This window comes from Acomys minous (assembly GCF_964271855.1).
Source record: "Acomys minous genome assembly, chromosome: 14".
NCBI lineage: Eukaryota > Metazoa > Chordata > Mammalia > Rodentia > Muridae > Acomys > Acomys minous.
In genome coordinates, this window is record NC_140496.1 from 33200034 (window position 1) to 33221073 (window position 21040).

The 21040-nt window shown below is 43.1% G+C and overlaps 2 protein-coding genes across 3 annotated transcripts in view; both read left to right on the top strand.

Annotated features, from left to right (window-relative positions):
* The window catches only part of LOC311583104 (uncharacterized protein), a gene marked incomplete at its 3' end in the record, with an annotated part of 16159 nt that extends 9735 nt beyond the window's left edge, over positions 1-6424 (top strand). The window contains exon 4 of the mRNA XM_084756424.1: positions 6387-6424. Within this exon, the coding sequence (XP_084612550.1) occupies positions 6387-6424 (38 nt within the window). The remainder of the gene's footprint in view (positions 1-6386) is intronic.
* Positions 6425-6773: 349 nt separating this feature from the next.
* LOC311583845 (uncharacterized protein) lies at positions 6774-20571 on the top strand. 2 transcript variants are annotated; one of them, XM_084757764.1, is made up of 3 exons: positions 6774-6943; positions 17849-17909; positions 19054-20571. In XM_084757764.1, exon 3 carries the CDS (start codon positions 19070-19072, stop codon positions 20096-20098), a length of 1029 nt encoding a protein of 342 aa, XP_084613890.1. In that variant the 5' UTR covers positions 6774-6943; positions 17849-17909; positions 19054-19069; the 3' UTR covers positions 20099-20571. The 2 variants fall into 2 exon arrangements, with proteins under 2 accessions (XP_084613890.1, XP_084613889.1); XM_084757763.1 differs by lacking the exon at positions 6774-6943 and adding an exon at positions 17413-17640.
* The last annotated feature ends 469 nt before the right edge of the window (positions 20572-21040 follow it).

Consider the following 21040-nt stretch of genomic DNA (forward strand, 5'->3'; position numbering starts at 1 on the left):
GCATAGAGTGTCAGGAGAAGATTAACACTGCTCAGTTCTTGTGCAGTCAAGCTTATTAACAAGTAGAATAGTCCAGTCTCAATTATTTGGGTGCTAGCCAGCTTAAGAGAGAAAACACAACAAACACACTTTTAAAACAGCCACTAACACCTCTGTGTGTGTGTGTGTGTGTGTGTGTGTGTGTGTGTGTGTGTTGTTGTCTCCTGATGTAAGCTCCCAGCTCTTGTCCCAGCCATGTGTGTTATCCTGTTACCATGCTGACCTTCATGATGGCCATGGCCTCATCCTCTGACTGTGCACACAACTAAAGCTATAAGTTGCTTTAGCCCTTGTGTCTCGTCATAGCAATACAACAGTAACAAAGACAAAGTCTAAACCAGAGGCCCATCACAATATAGTGTTCAGTTTTCCTCCTGTGGTCCCACATCTTAGAATGTTATGAGTGACAGTTAAGTCTGAACTTTAACCACTGAATAAGATCCTCATCGTAGTACACATGAATGGCACAAAGAGCTGTGTCACCAGATTTTAGAGGGTTTTTCAGTGTAGCCCCCCTTACAGACCACAGAGGAGCAAGGCACATGTGGCCCATGCTCAGGATGATCTCTGGATGAGCAGACACCTGTTCGGGTTGGCTACAAAGGGCATACATTTTCCAAAACCACCGGAGACCAAGAATCAGGGTTAGGCTCTCCTCCCACCACAGGGACACACCTGGCCTAGGTAGGCCTGGCCACTAACAGCCATTCTCTCTTTGCCAGAAAGTCCTAGCATAAATAGCCCAGATTGGATGGAGGGCAGGAGCATGGCTCCTGGGTCATGTTTCCTTGTGGCCGCTAGGGGGCAGCAGGAGCCAAATGGCTGCCTAGAAAGAGCCCAGGTGCCTGGAGACCTGGGAAACAGGATGCAAAGTAGACTCCTTAGACACTAACTCCACTGTGCAGAAGCAGGTGCTTCTCAGCATTAACACCCCCGCTGCCAAAAAACAAAAAACAAAACACCCCGCTGCCTTTCGAAACCGCTTATGCAAGGGAAAAGCAGGTACAAGCTGTTGAAAATCAAGCACTCAGAAGACATAGAAATTCCACTGATGCAACTGGTAGGAAAGTGAGAAGTCCCATGCTCACAGCTTGCTGCAAAGGATGATTCACCAACACATAACAATGAAAATTAATCAAACCCATGCCATATGCCCTCATTGTACACCCACATCTCCACTAGCAGAGTAAAACCACTGTGAAAGGCCTATGCTGAAAAAACAATCTTGTTCAACACTGTTATGTTAAACATCTTTAAAACTTGTTTGAACACCGGGCATGGTGTCGCATGCCTTTAATCCCAGCACTCGGGAGGCAGAGGCAGGCGGATCGCTGTGAGTTCGAGGCCAGCCTGGTCTACAAAGCGAGTCCAGAACAACCAAGGCTACACAGAGGAACCCTGTCTCAAAAACAAACAAACAAACAAACAAACAAAACACTTGTTTGGCCATCAAGGGAAGAGGCTACATATAGCAAAAGTGATTAAGTGTTGGGGACAGTAGGCCATATGGCCAATGTTCAGCCATCTTGTCAGAGCCTAGGTTTCTATCTCTCCAGCAGTCTGTCATTTACCAGAAACCAGCTGACCCTGTCATGGTTCAGCAGTTAGACAAAAGATAAAATTGAGACGGAGCCACCCTTTTGTAGTTTAGTTGTGAGATTTGATAAAGATAGCAAAATATTCAGTGTGGCAGAACTTTGTGACCTGCTTGGAATTCCTCGAATCTGGCAATAGCCTACAGCTGGGTTGCCATAGCAATATGCTTCCCTGCCCCCTGCCTTATTTATTTGTTTTTGTTTTTGTTTTTGTTTTTCGAGACAGAGTCTCTCTGTGTAGCCTTGCTGTCCTGGACTCACTTTGTAGACCAGGCTGGCCTCGAACTCACAGCGATCCGCCTGCCTCTGCCTCCCAAGTGCTGGGATTAAAGGCGTGCGCCACCACACCCGGCCCCCCTGCCTTATAAAACCTTCCACCTGAACAATAAAATTTGAGAGCTTGATCAAAGACTTGCTCTCCTTCTTCGTGTCTTGGTTTCTGTCCCTATACAGGAGAATTCTCCTCCCGAGCGTTAATTAAACCCCGGCAGGCCTGGTCAATCAAGTGTCCATTACAAATGATGAGGAAAATCCAGGTGGCACATGTGTTTCAATAAGACAATGAGGTTATGTAGTCTACCTTCTGCTGAACATTGAACCAAAGGCCAACACAAGAGGGTTTGTGGTCACACAGAAGTATTGTTTTCAAACAAAGAAAAAATAACTAACAACATGTGAATCTTCCTACTTCCTGAGTAGCTGACTCTAAGAACTTCCTTGACCCTTGGGTGGTTCCCAGTAGGGACTTCCCTACTTCTTTCAAAGGTAAATAGTCCTAGGATAGCCTAGAACACAAGGCCTCCTCTGGCAAAGCTCAGCAACTGGAAGGTCACAGCATGCAGCCTAAGCAAGGGATTTCTAACAGGACAGAATTTAGCATGGCTCCCTACAGGCCTATTGTCCTGAGGTAGGGGTGGGACAGTGAGAGTGAGCAGGGAAAGTGATGGTGTCTCAGCTGGAGGTGGAATTCAAGAGCTGGCTGGAGCCCCAGTGGATTCAAGACCCAACTCATTTTGGGCAAGTGACTACATTATTGACTTTGGTGCTGTTTTTTTTTTTTTTATGGGTTGTTGTTATTGATTTTTTTCAGGTTTTTGTTTGTTTGTTTGTTTCCCTCTCTCCTGGCACAGGCTTTCTCTGCTAGCTTTTCTCCAACTCACTTCTAAGACTAGGCTGGCTTCAAACTCACAGAGATCCTCCTACAATTGCCTCGGCCTCCTGAATGCTGGGTTTAAAGCTATATGCCATTAGTGACCCTCAAAATATTTCTTATCTTCTTTTTTAAAAAAAATTTCCCCCGAGGCATGGTTTCTCCAGTATCCTGGAACTTGCTTTGTAGCCCAGGCCAGCCTGGAGCTCACAGAAACCCTCACTCCTCTCCCTCCCAAGTGCTGGGGTTGGAGGTGTGCTCCACCATGCCTGGCTTAAAACATCAGGTTTAAAGTGCATAGAAATAAGAACTGTTGGGGTGGTGGTGGCGCATGCCTTTAATCCCAGCACTCAGGAGGCAGAGGCAGGCAGATCTCTGTGAGTTCGAGGCCAGCCTCGTCTACAAAGTAAGTCCAGGACAGCCAAGGCCACACAGAGAAACTCTCCCTTGGAAAAAAAAAGTACTCAGGTCACTTATACAGCTAGCTGGGGTATGTGAAAACTGAGCCAGCTCTTTTGGAATGTGACCACTGGTCTTAAGAGGGACTGGGAACACGGGTGCCCCACAAATGTCACAGCTCTTTTGTTCATTTCGTGGCCGGCATGATAAGGGATTCAGAAGGACACCTGTAATGTCTGTGACCCACTGGCTGTCAGGACAAGACAGCCTCTCCTCCAGTGCTCTCCCAGTGGTGCTAACCTCAAGAGTTCCACCCTAATTCCCAGAATAGTTACATGCAAATTTGCAGATATCAGATGTCTGCACAAGAGGTTCCCCCAGGCCAGATGTCCTAATGTCCATATGGTTTCCAGTGATAAGCAACCCCACCTGCTTTATGGTTTTTGCCTTTAAAACTAGCCTGTAACAGCTACTCAAGGTCCTTCACCTCCCCAGTGCTGAGGGACCCTGACACATCAACAATTGGGACTTCTGGTGTGTCAGTAATAAATTTTACCTATATCTCTCAGCTGGTGTAACTTGAGTGGACTCTCGCGGCGACCCCCTTCCAGAATTGGACTCCCAAGGTCCAACATTTTGGACCAGGGTCCAACAATAGGCGATTCAGAAGGACACCTGTAATGCCTGTGACTCACTGGCTGTCAGGACAAGGCATCGTCTCCTCCAGTGCTTTCCAAGTTGTTGGCCTTGGGCCAACTCTGAGCATCAGCAAGCAGCTAAAAGCCCTTCCCAGAATGAGGAGTCTGCAACAGTCATGTGAAGTGAGGAGACTAAGGCAACTTTACTTGTGAACTAGGAAGTTATAAAGCCTGGGCAGTGAGGGTGAATGTATCTGATTCGCTAGAGCTCTGTGTGCCAGAATACAGTGATGCACTATCCTGTGTCTTAGTAACATGGGCCTTTATCACAGGAAGGAAGGCAGTATTTAATTATTGTATGTGTCAGGGGATGGTGCCTAGATACAATTAAAGACAATTTGTTGGAGGCTCAGAGCTCAGCACAGGGTAGGGTACTTCCTTGAATTCCCTGGGCTTGATATCAGGCAAGTCAGGCCTGTATTTCCTATGTGATGCTCCTTGCAAAATTCTGAGGTCACCAGATCAGGTGGAGTAAGGGGTCCCCCGCTGAGAAACAGAGTCCATTCTTCATGGAGCCAGCTTGCAATCAGATATCCAGAGAAGAGCAGATTTCAACCTTAACATGCAAAGCCTTACAGCTCTGAGGTTACATTCTTACTAACCTGAGATCAGCATCACCTGGCTGACAAGGCTGAAAGGCTGGAGTCAGTAAGGGCATACAGGGACAGATGAGCCCTGATTCCCAATCTGTGCACACCAGGAAGGAGAGTCCTTGAGCATCAGGTCTCTGCTTGGTTGCCTGCGTATTCTTTGGGACTCAGTTTGCCATTGAAAGATGAAAGATAAATCCATTATAAAGATTGGAGGGAGCTGGCCACTGGTCTGCTTCTGCCTGAAGCTTCAATGCAGGAAGAAGCAGGAGCCACCAGTGTGGAGAGAAAGCCAGCTGAGGGCTGAAGACAGAGAGGCAAGAGACACAGCCAGTGCTGGAATGTGGAGGCCAGGCCAGTTTCACTCAGGGCACATTGACTTGGGCCTCCACTGCTCTTCAAAGATGTAGTATTTGTCTTGAGGTTTTTATCTGGAAGAGGCATTGTCCTCTGCCTTCACTTTAGTCCAGGCAAATAAGATGATTGTGTGAAGCCTGGAGCCACAAATGGACTATGAAATGGATTGACTATGATGTTGCTGTCGTCATTCTTCTATTCCTTCTTCTTCTTCTTCTTCTTCTTCTTCTTCTTCTTCTTCTTCTTCTTCTTCTTCTTCTTCTTCTTCTTCCTCTTCTTCTTCCGTTTTAAAAAGTTCCCATAGCATCTCTCAGAAGGAAACTCACTATTCCACAGTGTTCACTATTTGAGCCTTGATTCTTCATATTTGGCTCAGTAAATAAAGTATTACTTTCTTTAAAGCACTTTAAAGCACTGTCTTTCTGGATTTTTGTCTGTTTGCTTATTTGAGACAGAGTCTCACATTGTAAGCTGGTCTCAAAGGTGAAGCTGCCCTTGGACTCCTGATCCACCTCCTGATTGGGGGTTTCAGAGTTCTAATCTTACCCAGAATGTGCAGAGCCTCGGTCCTTCAGCTGCACTTCAGTGCACACAAACATGGTTCACACAGGTTTGCCTTTCCCTCCATATTCCAGGCTTGAGGGCATGTGTGATCAAACTATGTGTCCTATACACGACATTCTTCTGTGGTCTGTCTCACTCACTGCAGAATCATAGTTTGGAAATTGGCTGTGCCTCCATCCCAGAGAGCATCAGATGAGGTCATATGATCAGATAAGAAGACACTCACTGAGGTTATTTCCCTCCCGATGCTCCTGTAGCAACCATTAATCCCCGCAGGCAAGCAAGCCCTCTCTTAGTTACTTTACTTCTTTCCATCCTCTTAGCAAATCTAGCAAGTGTGAACAGCCTGCAGAACTTGATAACCTTGGGCAGGCTGTTAGCTACTCTGAAGACACACTGTACATCAGGCTGGCCTTGAACTCAAGGATCTATCTGCCTCTACCTCCTGAGTGCCAGTGATTAAAGGCATGTGGCAGCACAGCCAGGCTTGAATCCACTTTTTGGTTTGTTTGGTTTGTTTTACTTTTAGAGACAGGGTTTTTCTGTGTACCAGCTCTGGCTGTCCTGGAACTCACTCTGTAGCCCAGGCTGTCCTCGAACTCACATAGATCTGCCTGCCTCTGCCTTGCAAGTGCTGGGATTAAAGGTGTGTGCCACCACTTCCTAGCCCTTAAATTCACTTTCTGTAAATGTAGATTCACTATATTAGTTCTGTTCATGTAGAGAACATTCACTAATACAGCTGTGTTTTTGTTTGGGTGTGTGCTGGGTATATAGATATATACCTACCTATACATGTATCTACACACACACACACACACACACACACACTCACAGACACACAAAATCTGTTTCTTGCTTGTCACAACTCCACAGTATTGTCCAAAGTGTACCACGTGAAAAGTAGCTACAGTTTACCTGAACCCTGCATGAAATCACAAAATAAAAATCTTGTTTCCTAAACTCTCTCATTAAGTGTTAATTTTCTTGGCAGTTGTGGGGCCGACGGATAAGTCCATGGCAGCTGAGTAATGGGCCATACACGTTATCTTCCTTGCTTCCAGGAGGAAGAAGGGCAAGTGCCTACTGAGGGCCTTGAAGGGAGCTGAGACAAGCTCCAAGGTCCCAAGGCGTTGAAGGCGTGGTCACTGCACACCTAGGGAGGAGCAGGCAGCTGAGCAGCAGGAGCTGGAGTGGCTGGTCCTCCCTGGGGCAGGGTGAGAAGACAAAGGGGTTGAGTATAGGAGGACAGGCACAAGCGCTATGGAAATGAAAAGCTCTGCAGATCCGGAAAAGGACTGGCCCTGGGCTGGAAGCCTGGGCCAGGACCCGCTGTGCTGTTTCCCTTCTGCTCATGTCACTCAAGACACACTAGCCAATCAGAGCCTTGAGGCAGAATTGTCAGCAGGAAAAGGAGGGGAGTTATTCCTGGTCCCATGCTGCAGGTTCCACTGTGTAGCTGAGGAGGCTTTAATGGTTTTGGGTGATGTGCTGAGGGCAACTGCTGTGTCCTGTGAGGGGAGCTCCCGCTAGCTCCGAAGGCGAGACATGGTGAGCACAGGGTCACTGCCCACAACCAGGAGGAGCAGGCAGCTGAGCAGTGGGAGCTGGTGTGGCGGGTCCTCCCTGGGGTGGTCCTAGTCACTCTCTGGACCGGACTGTGGCCTCTTAATGGGGACTGCTCATTGTATTCCATTAGTTTGCATAGACTGAGTAGCCATTTTCAATGTTTTCTGTAGTCTTTATGTTAGCATGTATGCAGCCGGACTGTACGCTGAAAAAGAAATCATGCCATGCGACAGATCCATGCTAGAGGGTTGATTTGGGTTTTTTGTTTTTGTTTTTGTTTTTGTTTTTTGCTTTGTTTTTTTTTTTTTTTTGTTGTTGTTGTTGTTTTTAATGGGAAGGGAATACCGAGACAGTCTTTGGAGATGGTTAGGAGATGGCTTGGGGAAAGGGAGGAATTCCCTCTACAATCTACCTTGCTCTAGTGCAGAAAGTGCACACGCATGCACACAAGGTGCCCACGTGCTTTAATAGACCTGAATCCTGCCTGCTGGTGGTGCCTTGTTTCAGAAGACGTGCTTCCTGGGCGGCTTTGTATTTTCCGTTTTCCATGGGCATCAGTGCCTCTAGGGGTGGCTCCATTGCTGCCTGTTTACTAACACTGTATTTCTTCTTTTTTCTTTTTCTTTTCTGTTTCTGAGACAGAGTTTCTCTGGTTAGCGCTGGTTGTCCTGGACTCACTTTGTAGACCAGGCTGGCCTGGAGCTCACAGAGATCCTCCTGCCTCTGCCCCCCAGAGTCTGGAATTGCAGGCATGCACCACCACACCCTGCACACTGCTATCTTCACCCTTTTTTCATTCTGTGGAGAGTTGTTCAGTTTCCCTGAGTTTCTATGCTTTCTCTTGTGTCTGTTGGTGATGGTGTGCCCCTTTAATCCTGGGTGGTCTGATAGTTTGCAAGGTCACTACAACGACTTTGTATCTGTTGAGTCTTGAGCTTTGTTTGGGTATCATCAATTTTGGAGAAAGTTGCCTGAATTGCTGAGAAGGGGGTATATTCTTTTGTGTTTGGGTGGAATGTTCTGTAAATATCAATTTGATTGTTTTGGCTTTTAACAGTGATTACCTGGGGGTAGTTCTCTGTTTTGTTTTGTTTTTTTCCTAAAGGACCCGTTTCTTGTTAAGAGTGAGATAGTGAAGTGTCCCACTATTAGTGCATGAAGGTCTATGGTGATTTAAGCTGCACTTTCTTTTACAATGTTGGGTGCTCTGGTGTTGGGACATAGATGTTATGAATGTAAAAGATATCATGGTAGACTTTTCTCTGTTGAATATGCAGTGTCCTTCCCCATCTCAATGACTTTTTGTTTGAAGTGTATTTTTTAGATATTAAAGTGGCCATAGCAGCTTGATTCTTAGGTCCATTTGCTCAGAATCTCTTTTTGCCGCCCTTTGCCTTGAGGCAATGTCTGTCCTTGCTGTTGAACTGTATTTGTTGTAGGCAGTAGAAGGATGGATTCTGTTTTAGCATCAATTCTGGTAGCTGGTGTCTTTTTATTGGTAAGTTGAGGTCGTGATATTGACAGATATCAATGAACAGTGCCTATTAATTCCTGGTGTTTTGTTGCTGTTATTGGTGGTGGTTGTGATGTGTTAGTGTGTGTATATATATGTATGTCTCAAGCGTATTATATGTTGTACACCTTCCATTCTTTTGGTTTTGCTCATGTGAGGTTAGTTATGTCCTGTGTCTTCATGGGTTTAGTTAACCTCCTTGAATTGGATTTTTCTTTCTAGCACCCTGTGTAAAGCTATATTTGTAGATAAATATTGTTAAATTTTGGCTTTATCAGAGAATATCTTTTTTTTTTTTTTTTTTTTTTTTTTTTTTTTGGTTTTTCGAGACAGGGACTCTCTGTGTAGCCTTGGCTGTCCTGGATTCACTTTGTAGACCAGGCCGACCTTGAACTCACAGCGATCCGCCTGCCTCTTCCTACCAGGTGCTAGGATTAAAGGCGTGCGCCACCACTGCCTGGCCTGAGAATATCTTATTTTATCTATTTATGGTGATTGAAACTTTTCTTGTATAGTAATCCGGGTTGTCATCTGTAGTTTCTTAAAGCCTGCAGCACATGTGTCCAAGCCCTTCTACTTTTAGAGTCTGCATTGAGAGACAGGTGCAATTATAATACGTCAGCCTGTATGTGTTACCTGGTTGTTGTGTTTTACTTTCTGTTGCAGCTTTTCATATTCTTTCTCATGTCTAGTGTTTTTATTATTATGTGGCAAGGGGACTTTCTATTCTGGACCAATCCATTTGTTATTTTGCATGCTTCTTGTACCTTGAGAGACATCTTCTTTAAGTTAGGAAATTTTTCTTTTTATGGATTTGTTAAAATATTTTCTGGACCTCTGAGGTGGTATTCTTTTCCTTCCTCTATTGCAATTAGTCATAGTTTTGGTCTTCTGATAAGATGGCAGAGTCCCTTGTCGTTTTGCGCCAGGAAACTTAGGTTGGATCCACTCTTATTTTTAATGATGTATCCATTTTTTTCTATTGAATCATCAATTCCCAAGATTCTCCCTTTCATATACAATCTGTGAGGGTCTCCTGCCACTGTAGTTCACGTTGTCATCCTAAGACTTTCATTTCCAGGATTCCCCAATTTTTCAGTTTTCTTTATTGTTTCTAATTCCATTTTAAGATTTTGAGTGTTTTATGTCTTCATTCAAGCATTGTTTAGTGTATCTTGGCTTTATTCAAGGGGTTTATTGTGTTTCTCCAGTTGTTTGATTGTGTTTTCCTGGATCTCTTCAAGGAATGTATTAATTTCCTTTAAGGACCTCTATGAAGGTTTTTTTTCTTTTTTTCTTTTTTGTTTTTGTTTTTTTTTGAGACAGGGTTTCTCTGTGTAGCCTTGGCTGTCCTGGACTCCCTTTGTAGACCAGGCTGGCCTTGAACTCACAGCGATCCACCTGCCTCTGCCTCCTGAGTGCTGGGATTAAAGGCCTGAGCCACTACGCCCGGCCTGAAGCTTTTTTCTTGTGCCTTCAGCTAGGTTGGGATATTCAGGACCTGCTGTGATAGGATAGCTTGTCCTTGTTGGTGACATAATTCCTGGCTATTATTGATTATGGTCCTGTGCTGGTATCCAGGTATGTGGGTTTGACCTGATTATTGGTGTGGGTGTTGATTTCTGGGTTTGTCTTGTAGATGTGGGAGTATTGTTTCCAGGTTTCTGTTTGCTCCCTGGGTAGTCTGACAGTGTCTTGGCTGAGTATTCAACTTTTTACTGTTCTGCTTTGCTGCTGTGTTCATGGAGAATGCTTACTGTTCTTAGAGGCTGGCAAAAGGAGTTCAGGGAGAGAGGGCTTTAGGGATCCACAGGAGGTGTGGATGGGATGGGGGAGAGGAAGCTGCCGCTGTTGTCCAGTCCAGTGCTTGGGGCAATTGTGAAAATCAAGGTCTGGCCGGGTGGTGGTGGCTCACGCCTTTAATCCCAGCACTTGGGAGGCAGAGGCAGGCGGATCGCTGTGAGTTTGAGGCTAACCTGGTCTACAAAGTGAGTCCAGGACAGCCAAGGATACATAGAGAAACCCTGTCTCGAAAAAAAAAAAAAAAGAAAAAGTAAATCAAGGTCTGGGCCGAGGAGATAAGGTTGTAGATCTGTTGACAGCCCACCTGGGCTTTGGGCAGGCATGGAATGTGGTTGATCAGGAATGTGCCTGCCCAGATAGGGGCTTGGACACAGAGATGAGGCAGTTGGGTATGGTCTGTGTTCTCTAGGAGAGATGGAAAGTGGGGAGGACGCTTTCCCTGGTATTCTGTACAGTGTGTGAGAATTGGGTCTGTGGTAACAGATAGTGGGATATCTTTGGACAGAAGACCTGGTCTTCTGTCCATCAAGGCTTGTGGTTGAGCAGGGTGTGTGCACCCATAGTTAGTGGCTCAGGGAAAGAGATGAGGTAGGAGGAGAAGGGCAGATGGGGATGGTCTGTGCTGATGACCGGAAGCATGGAGGGGGGAGATGCATCTCTAGGGGCAACGCTGAGAAGGGACTGGGTTCTGCGTCTCAGGTCCCAGAGAGTGGTGAAGGTCTGGATGCATCCCACCTAGTCCCATGCACAATGTCTTCATAGTGAGCCATCATGTTCTCAGGGATCAATTATTTACCACAATCAACTCAGTCAGGGGTTGTCATGGAACAGGGTGGTAGGCTCTGACTCCAGATCCTTTTACTAACTAGACAAAGCAGTTCTAATTGACCTTTCACTGGCCCTGGCCAGGTTGTCGCCAGGGACAGTTCCATATATATCTCGGTGTCACAGATAGGAGGACAGGTCATAAAGGTTTTTCTTGGCAAAATTCCAGAGGCCTCCAACAATCCAACATGATCTCTAGACATCTAGAACAACTGTGGAGGCTTTGATTGACAAAGTTCCAAGGATCTCTGGCTGATTACTACTGTCCCTAAATATCAGGTATGGTCCAAGTGTAAAGCTGTTTTAGAAATCTGGCATTTCTCCTAAAACTGTTTTTTTTTTTCCACTCTATTCTTCAGCCCTTAGCAACTTCATACAGGGAAAACTTTTTTCCATAGAGAATGTTGAAAGGGCATCTTTCCAACGCCTTGAGACAATGATAGTTTTTTGCTCTGACTGTGAGAACCCAAGCAGAAACTGCAGGAAAGAAACTTAATTCCTTGACATAACAGTACTTGACTAGACACTGTTTCCTGTAGAAACATTTGTTTAGAAAATGCTTTGAGAGCCCTAGAAGGGTCTTGGATCATCATGTTTTACAGATATTTTACGACAGAGGACCACTTGGCAGTTAGCCTAGACTTGGATAGCACAGCTGTTGGTCTGAGACTGGAAGTAGATCAACTGTTTCTTTCAATAATATTTAGCTCAAGGTATGATGATGCTATGACCTTGTAACACATTGGCTGTAGCCTGGGGAAATGTATGATTAGACTTTCCTCTGTATCGTTTAAAAAATAAAGATCAGGTGATGCTGCCCATTGCCTTAAAAATGATTTTTTGTTGTAGGTTACAGAACTTTTATATTTGTTACTCTGTTGATTTTTTATTGCCCTAGTGACTGTAAATGATGGGAAAATCATGATGTAATTAGTAATTAGTTCAAATAATTGAACTTCATTTCAATAAAATTCTGGGGTTGGCCCAAGGAGCGGGCAAGCAAGTAAGAGACATGAGAGAGTAAGCTAGAGTGAGATGGGGAACAGCAAGAGAGGGGGATAGATAGGGAATGGCAAGAGGGATAGGTAGATGGGTAACAGCAAGAACGAAGTTAGTTAGCAGGACACAAAGCAAGGAAGCACCAAGGAGAGAGAAGTCAGACAGACAGCAAAGGAGACAGAGACAGATAGAGAGGCAGAAGAAAAGTTCTCTGGGCTTCAAGACCTTCAGCTTCTACCGCTTAAGCCTGAGTATTTCCTTTTCCTCCATTCCTCACCATCTCAACAACTAGTTCCTCTAGCTAGTTGTTCAACCAACACTTGGTTTCCCTTAAGCAAACTTCCTGCTCAGTTCTCCCTGCTGCAGATCTACCTCTCTTCTCTCCTCTATGCAGTTCCTGGGGTTGGTCTTGGGGAGTGGGGTCTGGGGAATGTCTGTGGATTAACAAGGCCTCAGAGTGTGCTGAACATAAACATAGTTTGTGGTCAACCTGACCCGATACAGAGAATTCTCCCAGCACTGAAGGCACAAACACTTTTCCTAGAGTAGGAACATTATTTGCAATCAGTAGTTCTTGGTGAGCCTGATCTTGTCCAGGGAATTTCCCCGGACCAGGTAAAGGTCTGTGTGCTAACAAGGAAGTGTAGCTGCTTGTCACAAAATGGAGTCTGACTGCTCTTAGTGGGGTCTCTTCAGGTGAGCTTATTCAGCAGTAAGACTCAGGAAACATAGTTGGCCTAGGTTAACAAACAGAGGGAGGAAGCCTCACAATTGCATCTGGGGAATCAATGTTCCTTTGTACCTTCACCTGTCTTTGTCTTAGGAAGTTTTAGTATAATATGTTATGAGTTCCTTGAGTTTTTGTTGGTTTGAAGAATTTCTGTGAGACAAAGAGTTTTCTCTTCTTGATCTTAGAGCCTCCCCTTTGCTCTTTTCGTGGCACATCTGTGTTTACTAGTTTTTGCAATAATCAATGTTGAATGCTATGGTTAACACATTTTTGAAGGTTTTAAACACTTTCTGATATTCCTGTGTGTCCTAATTAGGTTCATTTCAGAACATTGCAGTATCTACAGTCATCAGTTGAGGGCTTGCCCCTACCACACTGGCTGGTTGCTCTGTCAGTCAACAATTGTATTGATTCATCAACACAATTGATGTGGCAAGGCTCTTCTGATGAGAATGGCAATGTCTCTAAGCAAGTGGACGTGGGCTGGATAAGGGAGCTGGCTGAGCATGGGACAGTGGCCAAGAAAGAGAGAAAGCTAGGACACCATGTTTGCCCATAGTTAATTAATTATGCATACAGTGCTCTACCTGCATGTACACCTGCAGGCCAGAAGAGGGCGTCAGATCACATTATAGATGGCTCTGAGCCACCATGTGGTAGCTGGGAATTGAACTCTGGACTTCTGGAAGGAAGAACAGTCAGTGCTCTTAAACTCTAGCCATCTCTCCAGCCCTACTACATTTCTTTTTACATGAGTTTGTATCCTAAGGTCCCGAAAAAATGGGCTGTGATTCGAAAGAACCATCCAAAAACTCGTTTGTTATCTGAGTTGCTTTAGGTTAAAGAATTCAGTCAAAGCAGCAGAGTAGCAAGTTATTAAAAAAAAAAGGAGTGGTACACAAATAGTGATGTTGCTGCTGGACAGACCTGATGATGCTCTTTTTTGGAGGAATATGGAAAACGTCAGGACTTGAAATGGCAAAAGGCTTAGAAATGTGTTTACAGAGTTTAATCAGATGTTCTTGTAGGACGTGGAAGATAAGGAGTTTTGAGAGTAATACAGACAAAGGAAGTCCAGGTCATAGGATTTCAGTAGAAAATAGACTCGATAATTCTGCAGCTAGTACTCTTTTGTGTGATATTTTGGTCCAAAATGTTTCTTAATCTTCTCCTGCCTTGAGAAATTGAGTAAGGCAGGATAATTAAATAATGAGCTGATTTTCTAGATGGACTATTGACTCTTTGGATGATTTTTACTAGTGGCTCATAAGGACCAGAATGTAAAAAAGTAACAAATGGTGTAGAAATAAACACAAAGTCTGTGGTTTGTAGGGAAAGAAGAGCAGTAGGTAGTATCAGATGCAGTCCAATGCTGAAACCGAGGCAGGAACTTTCAAGGAGGTGGTCACCATTCCAGGGTAGGGCCTTGCTCTGGATTGGAAGCGTACGATGATGCCCTAAGGGTGACACTTGATCCTCTTAAATATGGAATTAAGGGAAGGGTAGGCCAAGTTATTTCTAGTCCCAGGAAGGAACTTCCTACAAAACCTGCTTTAACTGTGGTCCAAGGAAGGTATGAGCCATCCCAATATAGAAGCCAGATTGACAGGAGCACTCACCCATGCTATACTGTTCCTGGAAGGAAGAAGCTTCTTCCTCTGTGGTTTCAGTTCAGCACTATTCCTGCTCTCTATTTCCAGAGTCATAGCCCCAGTGAGGAGACTGTGAGAGTTCATTGCCTGAAGGCATAAGGATAAAAAAGCCTGGGTTGTATTTGGAGACCAAAAGATGTTGACTTAACTGAGCTAGTAGAAGTCATCCGTGGAGAGATGCATGTAGGGAGTGGAAGTCACCAATCTGAGAGATGTGTGACAGGTTTCAGGGATAGGGACATCTAAACCCTTTGATACTGCAGCTGCATGTATCTGAGACAGAGATAGAGAATTTATTCTTTGCCTTCTATCATGGTTTCTCACCTTGGTCCTATCTTCCCTCACTCAGCACACATTCCTCTCTTTGGAATGGGAAGGGCTATTCTATGCCAGTGAAGATTAGAAAGTTGTAGCTTGTTTTCTGAATTGACAAGATGTGGCCATCAAGAGATTGTCTTGAGAGTCAGAAGAGACTTTGGACATTTGAACAGTGTCCAGGCTGTTGCAGACTACTAGGATCATTGAAGTTGACTAAATGCATTTTCATCATGGGATGACCATGAGCCCAAGGTGACAAGAGTCAGATGGAATAAAAACACAAACACTCCCAGAGAGGATGATGTCTTTGCACACTTGTTTGTGATTTGTTGGTTATGGGAGAAGCTTATGGAAGTTTTTGTAGTCGGACCCTCTCTAGATTCCTTATTGGGGATGTGACTTGAGTGTCTGTGGACTCACCCCACTTCCTGTCTTCCTGTCTACTGTGTTGTGGTTGAAACTCATCAGTTTCCTTCTCAAGCCCTCACCATTGTAGACTATTCCTGAATGACATAAAATAGAGTAGATGCAATTGCTGTTCAGTGCTAAGCTAATTTGCTAGCCGAATGTTGTTCTAATGTTAGTTTTGTTGTTGTTGTTTTTGAAGACAAAGTTTCTCTGTACGTAGACCAGGCAGGCCTCCAGCTTAGAGGTCCACCTGACTCTCTCTAGAGTGCTGGGATTAGATGTAGGCCAACTTTGCTGGCTTTTGGTTTCCTTTCATGTCATATTAGTGGCTGATGTGCCTGGAACGTAGGGTCTTGTACTTGTCAAGCATATGCTGTTTGCTGACCTTCATCCACATGTTGGATATTGAAATTTGGCAGAGACTATATATTCTCTTTCTCAGATTGGCATGACATTAATACACCTTGAGCCTTCTGAGTTGTTAGATTGCAGGTGTGTGGCATTCTTCCTACATGTTGTGTTTGTCTTGAATTTTTTTGATGAATGTGAGTCTTTGCCTATGAGCATGATGATGCAATGCAGGCTTTGATCTTTTTAAAGCCTGCTTTAGGACTGGAGGGATGGCTCAGTGGTTAAGAGCACCACCTGCTCTTCCAAACTTCCCGTGTTCAATTTCCAGCAACCACATGGTGGCTGATAATCATCTGTAATGTGAGGTAACGCCCTCTTCTGTCCTGCAGGTGTACATGCAGGTAGAACACTGTATTCATAATAATAAATTAATAATTTTTTAAAAGCCTCCTTTATTTGGGGCTCATTAATGCCTCTATCACCCTTTCAACGCAGCAACTCACATTAGGAGAGAAAAGGGCTGATAGGGACTATGGAGGTCACCTTCTTACACTCAGCTCCTTGGAGGGAGGTTCCACTCTTAGCTATCAGGATTCCAGCTGATCCCTTCATCAGCAAACCCAACATTCAGCAAACATGAGTGCAATGGCAACAGTGGAAACCTGGAAGGGTTCTCAGGACTGTATCTCTCAGAGCATCTCAAAGCAAGAGCATCTCTGAGCAGACAGGCAATATAAAGGTATGCAAAAGGGATTGATCTTTCGTATTTGGACTATATTTACTCTCCCATAGTCCATGCAGGATGTTTTTCAAATGGCAAAGAACATTTCCTCACATGAGGCACACCTTCACAGGACAGTTTCACGTTCCACGCATGGGATCAAAACAAAGACATGTTTACAGTGCACCCCATGTGTGCCGGGACTTCACAGTAGTCAGTAGGTGGCCTTACAACTCATGAACTTGGAATAATGGGTAGTTGTGAGAAGCCATGTACGTCTGGCCATTGAAGCTAATTATTTGCAAGATTATCAAGATCTCTGAACTGCAGAGACATCTCTCCTGCCCCTGTCACTCATTTAATACCAACCCTTGCAGCCAGGTTTCCAACAGAATGGGGGCAGCATGGAGATGCTCTAGGCCCCTCAACCTTATGAGTAGAGCCTGGAAACAAAAATGAGAATACTGAGAATTAGTTTCTTTCCTTGGTTCCCAAAAATCTGTCCATGTGTAACATGCATTTGCTGTTAGTACGATCCTATCAGTGTTACAGTTTAAGCTGGGCACTTCAGCAATCTGTCAGATGAATACAGAACTAGAGTGAGTGTGTAATTCTTTGTAGGAACTTCAGTAAAGTCCTCTGGGGTCTTTCTGTTTCATTCCTTGATTTTTGTAGAGGAGTCAAGGTCTTAATAACTACCTTTGTGTGTCCCTGAACTCATGGTATAGACTAGTCTGTCATCCAACTGAATGAGATGACCCTGCCTCTGCCTCCTGAGCCCTCTTATTAAAGAGATGATCCAGTAAACCAGCTTGTCCTTTTTTCTTTTCTTTCCTTTTCTTTTTTGTCTTCAGTAATAGTTCATACAGTTTTTCGATGTGGCTTCAGTACTGTTGATGCTTCTCACAATCCTCTCTCTCTCTCTCTCTCTCTCTCTCTCTCTCTCTCTCTCTCTCTCATGCTCTCTTTCTCTGTTTCCTTATCTGTTAATTTTCATTTCTCTTAAAGGCTATACCCTATTCAAAGGGTTCAGAAATCATAGAGGAGAATCTTACTCACTTTCCTAGGTGACCTAGGTCACCTAACATGACTTAGTGAGTACATTAGAACTTCTGTGTCAGGAAATAAGTGAACGAAGCCCAGAATTATATGAATTCTATGTCAGAGAATTATACATTTCCAGTGTGGTCACTATCATGCTTCCTGTTGTACACATGTATGGGACATTTTAGGGTGCAGTGAACTTGGATGATGTGCATGTGAACTTCACTCGGGAAGAGTGGGCTTTGCTGGATCCTTCCCAGAAGAATCTCTACAAAGATGTGATGCTGGAGACCTATTGGAATCTCACCACTATAGGTAAGATTGTGACAAAATTTTTGTTTTCAATTTTTAAAATACAGGACAACTGTTTCTTTAGTATTGATGCTGTTTTGTAATTTGAATTGAAAGTGAGGAGGGATGAGGTGATTAGTCAGGCATGGTTCTAAGAGTCACTGAAGATAGTATCGTAATTTTGACCTAATTTCCAAAGATATATCATATATTTTCTGGTACTATGTTTTAGGATACAATTGGAGAGACCACACTATTGAAGAACAGTGTCAAAGATCTAGGAGATATGAAAGGTAATTCTCATGTGCAAGCTGATATGAATATGCCTCCCAATAAAATTTAACATGTTCTGCATATTTTAAAGTAAAGCACTGCTTTATGTGTATTGGGAATGAATACATTCTCATAAAACCATGTCACTCAACGTCTTTTTTTTTTTTGGTGTTTCAAGACAGGGTTTCTCTGTGTAACTTTGGCTATCCTAGACTCACTTTGTAGACCAAGCAAAATAGCCTGGAACTCACAGCACTCTGCCTGCCTCTGCCTCCCAAGTGCTGGGATTAAAGGTGTGTGCCACCAAACCTGGTCCCTTAGTGTCATAGCGTGTTATATGTGTAGTATGTATCTCAATGTGCACAGAAAGTACACCTATGGGATAAGTGATAAGTATATGTTCAAAACTTCCTAATAAGCACATAGTCCATAGTAAAGCAGTTTAGAGAGGGGACAGTTTGTGAGAGTCAAGAAGGTTGTTGTGGAGAAAACTTAATCCTTACACCACATGTCTATGAGGAACAAACATCAAAGTGTGTGACTGCAATGTGGAGTCCTTTCTCTTGTTATTCTTCTTTTAATAGCTATATCTTATGTCACAATGGATACAGGCCATGTGAGCAAAGCGGTATCAAAAGAAGCTCCGTACCTCTGTGTCCCAGAACAAACCGAAGCTATGTAGTAGTCCCCACTTTTGAGTAGACTTTCTGAATGTGATACAAGTTTTCAGTTCACTGGTTTCCACCTTCGTTAGAACCATCCAGAGACTCACGATGCAGAAAATTCCTATGAGTACCAGGAATGCGGAGATTCTTTTTGTTCTGGTTCACCTTGTAAATGTATGACTCACACCTTAGGGAATTTTATGAGTGGAATCAACGTGGTAAAGCTCTGAGTTCTTCTTGTTTTCTTTAAGTACATGAAAACTTATAGAAAAAGGATGCTACAAACGTGAACCATTAATAAATGCTCTTACCATCACAGTTTTCGTCAAAGTCTCAAAACAATCCCCAAAACAGGGGAGCACCACAAATGTAAACAAAATGATAAGGTCTGATTCTTTTTTATCATTAGACCAAACTGTAAAATTAATTCATACAGATAAAACTATTCATAAGTGTAATGAATGTGCTAAATTTTCACATGTGCCAAATATCTTTGCAGGAACGAGGGAAATCAAATGGGAGAAAAACCCTTCGATTATCCTGTATTTGATAAAGCCTTTGAATATCACAGTCATCCTAAAAGACTTGAAAGAGTTGATCCTGGAGAGAAACTGTATAAATGTACCCAGTGTGATAAATCCTTTACATGTCAAAATAGTCTCCAAAAGCATAAAAGAACACACACTGGAGAGAAACCCTATGAATGTAAGCAGTGTGGTAAAGCCTTTACCCAGCACTATAGTCTTCACATACATAAAAGAATACACACTGCAGAGAAACCCTATGAATGTAACCAGTGTGGTAAAGCCTTTTCACAACACAGTAATCTCCAAGTACATAAAAGAGAAAATACTGGAGAAAAACACTATGAGTGTAAGCAATGTGGTAAAGCCTTTGCATATCACAGTAATCTTCAAACTCATGAAAGAACACATACTGCAGAGAAACCCTATGAATGTAAGCAATGTGGTAAAGCCTTTGTACAGTACACTTATCTTCAAACTCATGAAAGAACACACCACGGAGAGAAACCCTATGAATGTAAGCAATGTGGTAAAGTCTTTGCATATCACAGTAATCTCCAAATACATAAAAGAACACACAGTGAAGAAAAACCCTATGAATGTAAGCAGTGTGGTAAAACCTTTGCACAGCACAGCAGTCTTCAAAGTCACGAAAGAACACATACTGGAGAGAAACCCTATGAATGTAAGCAATGTGGTAAAGCTTTTGCACATCACAATAGTCTTCACATACATAAAAGAACACACACTGGAGAGAAACCCTATGAATGTAACCAATGTGGTAAAGCCTTTGCCCAACACAGTCATCTTAAATATCATGAAAGAACACATACTGGGGAGAAACCCTATGAATGTAAGCAATGTGGTAAAGCCTTTGCCCAACACAGTCATCTTAAATATCATGAAAGAACACATACTGGGGAGAAACCCTATGAATGTAAGCAATGTGGTAAAGCCTTTGGCCAACACAGTCATCTTAAATATCATGAAAGAACACATACTGCAGAGAAACCCTATTAATGTAAACAATGTGCTAAAGCCTTTGCACAGTAGAGTTATCTTCAAAATCATGAAAGAACACACTGGAAGAAAACCATATGAATGTAAACAAAGTGGTTAAGCCTTTGCACAGCACCGTGATCTTCAAAGGCATAAAAAAACATGTACTGGAGAGAAACACTATGAATGTAAGCAATGTGGTAAAGCCTTTACTCAACAAAGTCATCTTCAAAGTCATGAAAGAACACATACTAGGAGAGAAACCCTATGAATGTAATCAATGTGTTAAAGCTTTTGCACAATACAGTAATTTCCAAATATATAAAGGAATACACAGTGGAGCCAAGCCGTATTAATATAGGCACTGTTGTAAATGCTTTGCATATCTCATAGTCTCCACGTACATAAAAGAGCACACACTGGAGAGAAACTCCATGAATGTAAGCAATGTGCTAAAGCCTTTTATGTCACAGTGATTTTCAAAGGCATGAGAGAACACAAACTGGAAGCCAATCCTGTGAACGTATCCAATATCATAATGACATTGCACATCATAATATTTTCCAAATACATTTTGAAAACTGACGTGGTCAATTCAGAATAGTGTGAATAAGGTCACTGCATTTAAGAAGCATATTTAGATACTTGATTGTGTGGGTATGACTTTCATTGTATATAGGTCTTATAATTCATAAACAAATACCAGTGTCTCAAAAGAAAAATATTTGTTATATATTTGAAATTGTGCATGGTAATGATTGTGTTTGAACTATTATAAACAGTACTGTGTTAAAAAGACCATGCTGACTTTGTATATTTAGTACTATGAATGGATTGGTTGATATTTGGTGTTGTATAGCTCACATGCTTACACTCAGGGCTTTATTTTCTCTGGCAGAATTACTTTATTAAACTGACCCTTTATTTATTTATTTATTATTTTTTTTTTTTTTGGTTTTTTGA

Bases quoted from the DNA above. Each gene is read 5' to 3' on its own strand.
- LOC311583845 (XM_084757763.1), top strand. From the start codon at position 17,607: ATGCTGGAGACCTATTGGAATCTCACCACTATAG. The intron at 17,641-17,848 runs GTAAGATTGTGA...ACTATGTTTTAG, and splicing joins TTGGAATCTCACCACTATAG to GATACAATTGGAGAGACCAC. The intron at 17,910-19,053 runs GTAATTCTCATG...ATATCTTTGCAG, and splicing joins AGATCTAGGAGATATGAAAG to GAACGAGGGAAATCAAATGG.